The sequence below is a fragment of the Papio anubis genome, unplaced genomic scaffold (assembly GCF_008728515.1).
Source record: "Papio anubis isolate 15944 unplaced genomic scaffold, Panubis1.0 scaffold140, whole genome shotgun sequence".
Classification (NCBI taxonomy): Eukaryota; Metazoa; Chordata; class Mammalia; order Primates; family Cercopithecidae; genus Papio; species Papio anubis.
The window spans coordinates 1-13,013 of NW_022161359.1; the positions used below are offsets into that span (position 1 = coordinate 1).

The 13,013-nt window shown below is 41.8% G+C and overlaps 1 protein-coding gene across 5 annotated transcripts in view; it reads right to left on the reverse strand.

Annotated features, from left to right (window-relative positions):
* Nucleotides 1-5,836: 5,836 nt before the first annotated feature.
* The window catches only part of ARSF (arylsulfatase F), an 80,710-nt gene continuing 73,533 nt past the window's right edge, over nt 5,837-13,013 (reverse strand). For all 5 annotated transcript variants that reach the window (XM_017954156.3, XM_017954155.3, XM_031661370.1 and 2 more), the window contains exons 10-11: nt 8,587-8,711; nt 5,837-6,338 (exon numbers count right to left, since the gene is read on the reverse strand). In XM_017954156.3, the coding sequence (XP_017809645.1) occupies nt 5,956-6,338; nt 8,587-8,711 (508 nt within the window). In that variant the 3' untranslated portion in view covers nt 5,837-5,955. The remainder of the gene's footprint in view (nt 6,339-8,586; nt 8,712-13,013) is intronic.

Consider the following 13,013-nt stretch of genomic DNA (forward strand, 5'->3'; position numbering starts at 1 on the left):
TTGCTCTTGAATCCCTGTACCACCCAAGTCAAATTTCATAAAAGATTCGGAGTGGAAAAAATCATTGCAAGTAGGCTCCTAAATACACTGCTTCCTTAGCTAAATTATAGCCAAGATCTGAGGTGCAGGTGCTGCTTTCAGCCAAGCCTTTTGAGATTATTTATTGTTGGCCCATCTCAACTCTAATTCACATTGCTTTACTCATTCTCGGAACACGGCCTTGAGACAGAAGAAACTATGTATCTTTTCTCCAAATTTAGACCAGTGTCTGGATTATTCTAGGTTCTCCATTTATGTTCACCCTCTGAGGGGTGAATGAGTAGCACAGATCACACATACTAGTTGTAATTAAAATGTATGTGCTTAGAAAAATCCAGATGATAAATGATGCACTTTGATACTTCTGTCTCTCTCTCTCTCCACCGCTACCCTTCTGTCTGTCTTTCTCTAATTTTTGCTTTCTGTTATTCCTGTCTGAAACTTTAGGCAATGCATTCCATTCCTTCAAAGCTATTAAGGGTTTGAGGAGCTTATGTAAAATACTGACCATCTCAGATGGATAAAGTAGGTGGAGGTGAATTTCTGGATTCAATCAAACAGCATGGGTTGAAAAAGGTGTCTTTCCTTTGCAAATTCCTCTTCCAAGAATAAAGTTAAAATGTACGCTATCTTTACAAAAATGCAATCAATGTACACATTTATCGTATTAGGAATCTGGAGCAAGCTGTGCAGGCAGCTGTGTTAGCATGCCACCTAGTGTTTACATTCATCTAATGGTTAAAAACACGCACTGCTCAATCAGGCTTGTGTTCCTCGATGCGAAGGAAAGAATATAAATTATTTAAAGGATAATTCAGAATGAGGAAATAATAGACATTCCTTAAGTAACTATATTTGTAAACTGAATTGTATAATTTATCTTTCTATTTGGGGAAAAAGGTTAATTGAGGGCTTAAGGGGCATATGGAAAATATTGACCACCTCAGATAGACAAGGCAGGTGAAGGTAATTTTCTTGATGCAATGGGTCATGATAGGTTAATCAAGCATTGAGTTTGGAGTGTTTAGACCAATGGCAAAGGTTTGTATCATTTTGATAGATGACGTTCTTTCAATTTTAATCTTAAGGTACTTTCAAAGTAACCACTGGAAAAGGAAATATAATACTTATTAAGAGCTACCTATGGGCCTATGGGCTGTGTGCAAAGTCTTTTAGAGATATTATCTCCATTAATCTTTGTAAGTCCCGTAATAAACTTTTTAGTTGCATTTCACAGATGGAACAATTGAAGTATACATAGGTTAGGGAATATGTCCAAAGATATTTAGTTGGTAAGAAGAACAATTCCCATTCACCCCATTGTGTCAAACCCTAGAGAACATTCTTTCCACCTCTGAACACCACTGTGTGGAAAAGAACGTGTTCCCTTGGTGGTACATAGCTTGCTTTTATCTACTACCGTCTCCTTGGCATGTGGTTAAAGAAAATGGAAGGACAGGAGCCAAGGAGGGAGAATGATCTTGTATGTGGGGTTGACAACCTTGGGTCCAGACCTCATGGTCCTGCTCCCTGTACAGTGTAGACTCACCAAAGCCTCTTCATGGCTCCACACTCTGTGTTCTTCATCTGCAAAGATAAGAGCATTTGAGAAGAAGATTTCAGAAGTTCTTTCTCAGGCTAAAATCCTACGTTTCTGTTCTAGGGTATTCTAAATTCAAGATGAACCTCCTCCTAACAGTGATGAGAAAATGACGATGTTTTAGAGATCTTATAACAAAGAGTGGCAGAGAAATTGCTCAGCCTTTGTAAGGAATTCTTTTGTGGACAAATAAGATCTAATATGGTTGCCCCAAATCACTTAGGAAAAAGATATCCTAGTTTAATAGTTAATATTAAGACAGTTATTTGTCTTTCACTTGACACGTTCATATTACTCCTTAGTAAAGACAAGGCAACAGTATATGTCCATTAAATTAAGACAAACACACATAGTTTTCTAATTTTTTTTTATTTCCATAGGTTTTGGGGGAACAGGTGGTGTTTGATTACATGAGTAAGTTCTTCAGTTGTGATTTGTGAGATTTTGGTGCACCCATCACTGAGCAGTATACACTGCACTCAATTTGTAGTCTTTTATCCGTCACCCCCTTCCCACCCTTTCCCCCAGAGTCCCCAGAGTCCATTGTGTATACTTAGGCCTTTGCATCCTCATGGCTTGGCTCCCACTTATGAGTGAGAACATACGATGTTTGGTTTTCCGTTCCTAAGTGACTTCACTTAGTCTCCAAACCCATCCAGGTTGCTGTGAATGCCATTAATTCATTTCTTTTCATGGCCGATTAGTATTTATTTGTACATGTATATACCACAATTTCTTTATCCACCTGTTGATTGATGGGCATTTGGGCTGGTTCCACATTTTTGCAATTGCAAATTGACGAACACACATGATTATGTTACTCCTGGGGTTGCACCTTTGAAAGACACTCCTGGAGGACAGGTGAGTCTCAAAATGGTTAAGGTTAAGGTATTTTCAGAATAGCCCACAAGGGTTCTTGGCTTAGCTTAGGAAAGAATTCAGGGGCAAACCAGAGGTAGAAGAAAACTGCTTTATGGAAGTGACAGTGTTACAGCTCCATGACTGCTCCTGCAGAACAGGGCTACCCTGCAGGCAGAGAGTAGCAGCTCAGGGCAGTTTTGAAGTCATATTTTTATACCCATTTATTTGTATTTTTATTTCTTTCCTTGTTGGAGACTGTGTTCTCACTCTCACCCAGGGCGTGGCACAATCTGCTCACTGCAACCTCTGCCTCCCGGGTTCAAGCGATTCTCCTGCCTCAGCCTCCTGAGTGGCTGAGACTACAAGCATGCTCCACCATACCCAGGTAATTTTTTTGTAATTTTAGTAGAGACAAGGTTTCACCATGTTGGTCAGGCTGGTCTCAAACTCCTGACCTCAAATGATCTGCCCACCTCAGCCTCCCAAAATATATACCCATTTTTAATTGCATGCAGATTAAGTGGTGGATTACAGAAATTTCAGGGAAGGGTAGTAATCGTTGAGTTATTAAGGGCCATTGCCATGGAAAGGTGGTAACTCCTGGTATTGCCATGGTAATGGTAAATTGACATGGCACACTGATGGGCTGTTTGACTGAAAGTCAGTCTGCCCTGTTTTAGCTAGCCCTCAATCTTATCTGGGTGTCCAACCCCACCTCTGGAGTCAAGTCCTCCTACTTCAACAACATCATAGGTTGATGTACATGGAAATTGGGGTTGGCATTAGGGTCTCAGTCCCAGCCCAGTACCTAAGCTGTGTTCTCCTGAGCAAGTTAAGGTGAGCATTTCCCAAGTCCCAGGTGCTCTTCTTGGTATATAGGGTGCAACAGATTAAATTATGACCTCCCTCAAGTCGGGCATTAAAGTCCTAAACCTTGGTACCTGTGCATGAGACTTATTTGGAAATAGATCTTAAGATGCCATCAAGAGAAAACAAGGTCATACTAGATGAAGGTGGGTTCTAAATTTGTATAAATTATACTCTCTATATAAGGAGAGAAAGATTTAAGACCCAGGCTGTAGAGACCATGTCAGCGACAAAGGCAGAGATTGGATGATGTGTCCACAAGCCAAGGAATGTCAAGGATTGGCAAGATAGATTCTACCCAGGGCCTCTGAGGAAGCACCTTGATTTCTGAACTTCTAGCCTGGTGGGTGGAAGAATGAACGTCCGCTTTTCTTAAACCACCAAGCTTATGGTGATTTTATGGCAGCTCTGGGCAAATCCCCACACAAGTGTTTATACCCAAATCAAGAGGCTGGAATTAAGAAGGAAATAAGAGACTTCATCAACGCCTGGCACATTCTGGGGAATCAAAGCAGTGCTCCTCCCAGGTTGCCACTGCCTACTCTTTGCTTGTGAACTTGGCTGCTCAGGAGAGGCAATGGCTTATCAGCTGTTGCTGAAATTTCCAGACTGCCAGGAGACCAATTGCTATGTCACCAGTGCTAGCACGCAGAAGGAAAATAACTTGGGCCCCCAAATGACTCCAGGTTCCCGTTGAAACTGCTCAGGCAAACCTGCTCTCCCATTCTAATCAAAGTCACCTCTGCTCACTGGAGATAGACGTACATCTGATTGCTTTTCGAAAGACTCATCAGAAACTCAAAAGAATGCAACCTGCCAGGTTCTCACCATCTGTGACCTGAAACTCCTCCCACTTCAAGTCTTCCAGCCCTTGCTTCAGGTGGTTCCCCACTTTCCAAAGCAAACCAAGGTACTTCTTACATATGCTGATTGATGTCCGCAGCCCCCAAATGCATAAACCAAGCTGTGCCCTGACCACCTTGGGCACTTGTTGTCATGACTTCCTGAGGCTGTGTTACGGGCACGTCCTGACCTTGGCAAAAGAAACTTTCTAAGTTAACTGAAAAACTGTCTCAGACTTTCTGGGTTCACACCTGTTTTGCTGGAATTATTGCACCACTCTTGGATTCAGTTTCTATGTATTGTTGACAAACATAAACCCTTGCTGGTTAGTGGCCACGCTCAGACTTGTTTCTCTAATGCACTGTTTCAATGCCTGCTATGTTGCCTCTGCTGACACAGGGCCTTATATTTAGAGCAAAGCAGCTGGGCAGATGGCACAGGTGTCTGTAGGGTGCCTGTTTTCTGGCAATCGAAGACATGTTTAGAAAATGGAACGAGGCTGGTGCAGTGGCTCATGCCTCTTATAATTCCAGCACTGTGAGGCTTATGCAGGAGGATCACTGGGGTGAAGGCTTGAGATTGGCCTCAAGTAAATATAGCAAAGACCCATTCTCTACAAAAGAATAAAAAGAGCTGGGTGTGGTGGTATGTGTCTGCAGTGCCACCTACTCCAGAGGCTGAACTGGGAGGATTGCTGTGGAGCCCAGGAGTTCAAGGCTGCAGTGAGCTATGATTGCACCAGTGCACTCAGCTGTCAACATGAATGACACGGTAACTATCTACACAGGCAGGTCATGAGCTACCAACTTCTTCAGAGGCAACAAATGGTCATCGATGTCCTTCACCCCAGGAAGGCAACAGTATCTAAGACAGAAATTCAGGAAAAGCTAGCCAAAATGGACAAGACCACACAGAGGATGTCCTGTTTTTGTTTTTGTTTTAAATGGAGTCTTGCTCTGTCACTCAGGCTGAAGTGCAGTGGCGCAATCTTTGCTCACTACAACATTCACTTCCCAGGTTCAAACAATTATCCTGCCTCAGCCTCCCAAGTAGCTGGGATTACAGGCATGTGTCACCACGTCTGGCTAATTTTTGTATTTTTAGTAGAGGTGGGGTTTCATGATGTTGGCCAGGCTGGTCTCGAACTCCTGGCCTCAAGTGATTCACCCATCCCGACCTCCCAAAGTGCTGGGATTACAGGAGTGAGCCCCTGTGCCCAGCCAAGATGTCCTCCTTGTATTCATATTCAGAACTCATTTTGGTGGTAGCAAGACGACTGGTTTTGGCATGATTTACAAATCGTCAGTTTATGCAAAGAAAAATGAACCCAAACATAGACTTGCAAGACACAGTCCATGTGAGAAGAAAAAGACCTCAAGGAAACAGCAAGCGGAATGTAAGAACAGAGCAAAGAAAGTCACGAAGACTGCAAAGGCCAATGATGGTGCTGGCAATAGGCAAGGTGGAGACTGGGCGAAAAACAGAAGAAGTAGCAATTCTGCAGTGACATTATCAGCAGTCATTGTGTGGATATTTTACGAGAGAATTAATAAATTATAGACTTTCGGGAAATAAAACAAATTTCAATCAATATTTATCCACAGGAATCCAAAAAAAAGCAGCAAGTGGAATCACCAGTGGGCCTTTAATAATCTGGAATGGTAGATGAATTTATTGGCTCTTAAATGCACTCCTTGCAAACTTGAAAGCACCAAAGATAGTGGTCTTTGGTAGCCTGATTGTAATTATCTCTTCTCATCAGGAGCCTGGGACTGAGAGAGTTCCTCTTCCTTGTCACACAGACAAAATGGGAACACCCCACAGCAAGGCTTCAGCCACATCCTGCCCTGATTCAGTTCTGAGAGTTGGTAAGTCACAGGCATGATGGTTTCCCGGTGTTCCTTCAGGGCGTCGGCCACCTTTTTAATCACAAAATCATGGAGGGGCTCTGTGGCAGGTGTCAGGGGTGTGGACTCCGAGGGGTCCCTGGAGAGATCGAAGAGCAGAGGGGGGTTGTGGTAGGCAACCTGTTCTCCGAAACATCTGCATAACGAGGTGACATAGCAGCCACCAGCTTCTGGTGGCTGGAACACCGGGGTCACATAGTGAGCCTTCCAAACCGCCCCACCTGGAGGAGAAAAGAGAGACTCGTCAAATGATGCGCATTTCAGCCACATCAAAGGAAGTCCTAGTGTTCTATAGCAGGGGCCCCCAATCCCCAGGCCACGAACTGGTACCTGTTCGTGTCCTGTTAAGAACCTGGTCACACACACAGGAGGTGAGTGGTGGGGCGAGAGAGTGAAGCTTCATCTCTGTATTTACAGCCACTCCCTGTTGTTGGCATTACTGCCTGAGCTCCGCCTCCTGTCAGATCAGTGGCTGCATTAGATTCCCAAAAGAGCACAAACCCTATCGTGAACTGCCCGTGCAAGGGATCTAGGTTGTGTGCTCCTTATGAGAATCTAATGCCTGATGATCTGTCACTGTCTCCCATCCCCCCAAATGGGACCATTAAGTTGCAGGAAGGCAAGCTCAGGCTCCCACTGATTCTACATGATGATGAGTTGTAGAATTATTTTATTATATGATACAATGTAATAATAATAGAAATAAAGTGCACAATAAATGTAATGTGCTCGAATCATCCCCAAACCATCCTCACACCCCAGTCTGCAGAAAAATTGTCTTCTACAAAACTGGTCCCTGATGCCAAAAAAGTTGGGGACCCCTGTTCTAAACACTGTAGAATGACTATAGTTAATAATAATATGTTACATAGTTACAAACAGCTAGAAGGAGGATATTCAATGTTCCCAACACAAAGAAATTATGCATGTTTGAGATGATGGATGTGCCAATTATTCTAATCTGATCACTATGCATTGCCCATCTCAAAATATCACTAGATACCCCCAATTTTCATGTGCAATGTGTGCATATTATTACGTGTGTGTCACTTTTAAAAAATTAAAACTTCCAATTTCTGGGTCATAAACTCATTTTCTTCTAACACTTTTAATCTTAAATTTTATCTTTAGTCTGTCTAGAATTGATTTTTATAAATGACAGTTTAGCCATGACCGGCCAGGCGTGGTGGCTCACACCTGTAATCCCAGCACTCTGGGAGGCCGAGGCAGGCAGATCACAAGGTCAGGAGATCGAGACCATCCTGGCTAACATGGTGAAACCCTGTCTCTACTAAAAATACAAAAAATTAGCGCGGGTGTGGTGGCGGCGCCAGTAGTCCCAGCTACTCGAGAGGCTGAGGCAGGAGAATGGCGTGAACCCGGGAGGCAGAGCTTGCAGTGAGCCGAGATCGCACCACTGCACTCCAGCCTGGGCGACAGAGCGAGACTCCGTCTCAAAAAAAAAAAAAAAAAGAAAGAAAGAAAGTTTAGCCATGACAACTTATGCCTACAAAATAACCTGCCCATAGAAGATATGCAATAAGTATTTTTTTATCTCCAAAAAAAAAAAAAAGAAAGAAAGAAAGAAAGAAAGCACGTCAGAGGCATGCGCCCATGGTGCTGGCTTCTCTTGTCTTCTTCCCTCTTCTCAAGGCTGGTCCTTGGGTTTCTTTTTGCCCACAGGTCAATGCTAAATATTATGCAATCCTTACAACAAAATGAGAACATTAGAATCCCCTGGTAAAACGATATACACATTTCCCAGCAGACATCAGTCCTGTTTCTAAAAATGTATATATATATTTTGGCTTTGTTTTTGTTTGAGATGGAGTCTCACTCTGTCTTCCAGGCTGGAGTGCAGTGGCGTGATCTCAGCTCACTGAAACCTCTGCCTCCTGAGTTCAAGCGAGTCTCCTGCCTCAGCCTCCCGAGTAGCTGGGACTACAGGCATGTACCACCGCATCCGGCTAATTTTTGCATTTTTTAGTAGAGACAGGGTTTCGCCATGTTTGCCAGGCTGGTCTCAAATTCCTGACCTCAACTGATCTGCCCGCCTCAGCCTCCCAAAGTTCTGGGATTACAGGCGTGAGCCACCACGCCCAGCTAAAAATGTATGTTTCTTAAAAGTGTCTCCCTGACTTTATAGGCAAATCTTATGTTCATACATCTGTTTTCTTTATTAAGGTGTAATTGGTAAGTAAAAATTGCATAGATTTTCCAGGCACAATGTGATGTTTTAATGTATGTGCATCTGCTGAGATAATTAAGTGAAACTAATTAGCATCTCCATTACCCCCACCTGCCTTTCTGCAAAAGAGCAATTCTAAGAAACTTCTCCAAAAACATGTGTTCAGTGACAGCCCTGGAATGAAAGGACCGGTCCAGGGAGGAAAGGAAGAATGTGTTTAGGATACACCTGAGGGACCCTGCTCCTGGCAGGGAACAGGAAGCAACGGGTTGAGCACTCACTGTCATCCTTGGGGATCCACCGCACGGCGTGCAGCTGGGAGCCACAGTAGTGGAACAGAAACTCATGTTCCGAGTGCCTGGCGTTGCCCTGCAGCAAGGGCATGAGGTCTCGACCATCAATGACCCTGCAGAGACACAGACAGTGCAGACAAGGAGAAGGGAGAGAAGGGACGTTTGGTCCCAAGCTACCTGAAGAGTACTTGGTGAAGACTGCGTCATGCCTTAGGGCCAGACGACAGCGTACTAAGTCTTTAGGAAAACTCACGCATGCTCTCTGGGAGATTACACTCCAGTGGGTAAGGGAAGAAAGCTCAGCTTTGATCCTGAAATGATGAGGCCGAGGAATGTGACAATGCATGCCCCAAAGGCGAAAAGATCAGATCGCCTTGGCTGTGACACAGAGGCTCTCCGCAGCTCAGCAATTGGTGGCAATTTCATAAATCTGAACTTCATTTGCAATCATATTGCTACCCTTTGAAAACATTTTATGGAATCATTAAAAGTCACATACTTCTAATTTTATATGAGAAATGGAGTACATGAACGCACAAACAGAAAACCAAGCACCATGTTCTCACTTATAAGTGGGAGCTAAACACTGGGTACACATGAACATAAAGACGGGAACATGAGACACTGGAGGGCTCCAAAACGCAGGAGGCAGGGAGGAGGGAAGGGTTGAAAAACTACCTGCTGGGTACTATGTTCACTACTTGGGTGACGAATTTGATAGAAACCTCAGCATCACACAATGTATCCAAATAACAAACCTGCACATGGGCCCCTGAATCTAAACTAAAATGAATTTTAAAAATTTATATTAGAGAATAGATCTCATGCCTTATATTAGAAAGCAATAATAATAAAACCTGCTTTGTAATGGGACACATAATAATACATCCCAGATAAAGATTTTTCTCTTTTTCTTTTTTGAGATGGAGTTTCACTCTTGTTGCCCAGGCTGGGGGCAGTGGCGTGATCTCTGCTCACCACAACCTCTGCTTCCCGGGTTCAAGGGATTCTCCTGTCTCAGCCTTCCGAGTAGCTGGGATTACAGGCATGTACCACCACACCCAGCTAATTTTGTATTTTTAGTAGAGATGGGGTTTCTCCATGTCGGTCAGTCTGGTCTTGAACTCCTGACCTCGGGGGATCCACCCGCCTCAGCCTCCCAAAGTGCTGGGATTACAAGCATGAGCCACTGTTCTCAGTTAGGAATTTTTTTTTTTTTTTCTTGGAGACGGAGTTTTGCTCTTGTTGCCCAGGCTGGAGTGCAATGGCACGATCTCGGCTCAATACAACCTCCACCTCCCAGATTCAAGCAATTCTCCTGCCTCAGCCTCCTGAGTAGCTGCGATTACAGGCTTGTGCCACCACGTCTGGCTAATTTTGTGTTTTCAGTAGAGAAGCGGTTTCACCATGTTGGTCAGGCCGGTCTCAAACTCCTGACCTCAGGTGACCCATCTGCCTTGGCCTCCCAAAGTGCTGGGAATACAGGTGTGAGCCACCGCGCCCTGCCTAAAAAGGATCTGAGAAGAAATAAAACTATATTTACTATCAGATACAATGATTTCCTATGTTAATTATCACCGAAAAACCTGCCAGAAATAATGAGTAAGATTAGCAAGATCACACAGTACAACATCAACTTTTAAAAATGACTATATATTTGCAATGAATGGCTGGGAATGACATTATTTTAAAAGTATCATGTACTATAACATGAGAAAGCACGAAGTATTTAGGGATAGCATTTTTATGTGAAAAATTTGTATGAGAAAAGCCACAAAGCACCTAATAAGAGAAATAAATGGAGAAATGAACTATATTTATTGATTGCAAAACTCAGTGTTTTAAGACATCAATTTTCTGCAAATTGATCTATAGATTTAAAGCAATCAATTTCAGAAAGGTTTATGATGAAATGAGGAAACTTATTCTAAAATTTACATGGGAACATAAAGATCCTAGAGTGGTTTAAAATTTTTTGAAGAAGAAAATAGTTTGAAGACTCACTACATAACTCCCAGATTTACTATAAAGCTAGAGTAATTGAGATAGTGTAGTGTTGAAATAAGGGTTTCAATGGATCAATGAAATAGGAGAGTCCAGGAATTGACCGATATGTATACTGCTTTTCAACAAATGCTCAAAATAGTTCAGTAGAGATAGGACTGTCTTTCAATAAATGACAGTAGAAAAATTGGATATCCTAATGCAAGGAAAATAAATCTCAGCCTATACCTCAAACCACATTAAAAAATTCACTCAATGTGGACCATAAGCCTAAATGTAAACCCGAAACTATAAAACTTCTAAGTGAAAACATAGGAGAAAATCACTGTGATCTTTTGATAAGAAAAAAATTTGTTTAAGTTTTATCACAAAAATCACAAGTTATAAAAGAAACAAAGATAAATTAGCCATTATCAAAATATAAAACTTCTGCTTTTCAAATGGCAATGTCAAGAAAATAAACATGTGACCTCAGTCCATTAGTGGGGAAAAAGAAGAAAAGAAAACAATTAAAATATTAAATATTAATTTAAAAAAGTTTAGAGCAATAGAACAAATACTTAATGCATGCAGGGCTTAAAACCTAGGTGACAGGTTGATGGGTGTAGCAAATCACCATGGAACATGTACACCTATGTAACAAACCTGCACGTTCAGCACGTGTATCCCAGAACTTAAAGTAAAATTAAAAAAAAAAAAAAAGTTTAAAAGAAAAGAAAAAGACAAGCCATGGAGTGGAAGAAAATAATCATCCCTTTGTAGCCACAGGTTTTTTTTTTTTTTTTTGAGACAGAGTCTCACTCTATCGCCCAGGCTGAAGTGCAGTGGCGCGATCTCGACTCATGGCAACCTCCCGGTCCTGAGTTCAAGCGATTCTCCTGCCTCGGCCTCCCAAGTAGCTGGAATTACATATGCCCGCCACCACGCCCGGCTAACTTTTGTATTTTCAGTAGAGATGGGGTTTCACCATGTTGGCCAGGCTGGTCTGGAACTCCTGAGCTCAAGTGATCCACCTGCATCGGCCTCCCAAGGTGCTGAGATTATAGGCGTGAGCCACCGTGCCCGGCCCAGAGGTTCTGCATCTGCGAATTCAACCAACTGCAGATCAAAAATATTTCATAAGATTTTCTCCTATTTTTTCACCTAGAAGTTTTATAGCTTCAGGTTTACATTTAGGCTTATGGTCCGTATTGAGTTAATTTTCTAATGTGGTGTCAGATATAGGTTGAGATTTATTTTTCTTGCATTTTGATGTCCAATTGTTCTAGTGTCATGTATTGAAAGACAGTCCTATCTCTACCGAATTATTTGGGCATTTGTTGAAATGCAATATATATATTGATCAATTTCTGGACTTCCCTCTTCTGTTGATCCACTGAAACCCTCATATCAACACGGCACCATCTTGATTACTCTAGCTTTACAGTAAATTTTGGAATTATGTAGTGAGTCTTCAAACGATTTTCTTCTTCAAAACATTTTAGTCTATTCTAGATTCTTTATTCTAGAAAATCCTATGAAATACTTTTGATCTGCAGCGGATTGAATTTGCAGATGCAAAACCTCTGAGTTCAGACAGATGACTATTTGGTTCTACTTCACGGCTTGTCTTTTTCTTTTCTTTTCAACTTTCTTTTAAGTTCGTATTTAATATTTTAATTTTTTCTTTCTTTTCCTTTTTTCTCCACTAATGGACTGAGGTCACATGTTTATTTACTGGATATTGACATTTGAAAAGCAGAAATTTTAAATTTTGATAATGACTAATCTATCATTTTTTTCTTTTATAGCTTGTGACTTTTTTGATAAATCTAAAAACAATTATTTTCTTATCTGAATATTACAGCAATTTTCTCCCATGTTTTTATCTAGAAGTGTTATAATTTTGGGTTTACATTTAGGCTTACGGTCCTTTTAGGGACGGTCTTGTCTGTACTGAATATGTACAGGCTTTTTCTTGTCATTATTCCCTAAAGGATTCAATATAACAACTATTTTATGTGGCATTTACGTACATTGTATTAGGTATTATGAGTAATCTAGAGATGATTTAATATATACAAGAGGATGTGTGTAGGTGATATGCAAATATTACAGTATTTTATATCAGGGACGCGAGCATCTGGGTATTTTGGTATCCATGTGGGGTCTTGAGACCAACCCCCCACGGATACCAAGGGACAGCTGTATTGGTAAACCACATACCTGATAAGTCATTTTTCCCCAACACTTTGATAAACCATTGCATCCTCAGATTCCCATGTTTCTACACATTAGTGGTTTCCTCTGTTTTATCTTTGCTTTTCTTTTTTGTTTATTCTACTCTCTTGTTCAGGATCTCTGGTTATAAATCTGTCCATCTCTATTTTTGGTTGTAATTTGCTTTATCTGTTTTCTGTGGTGAGGTGGTG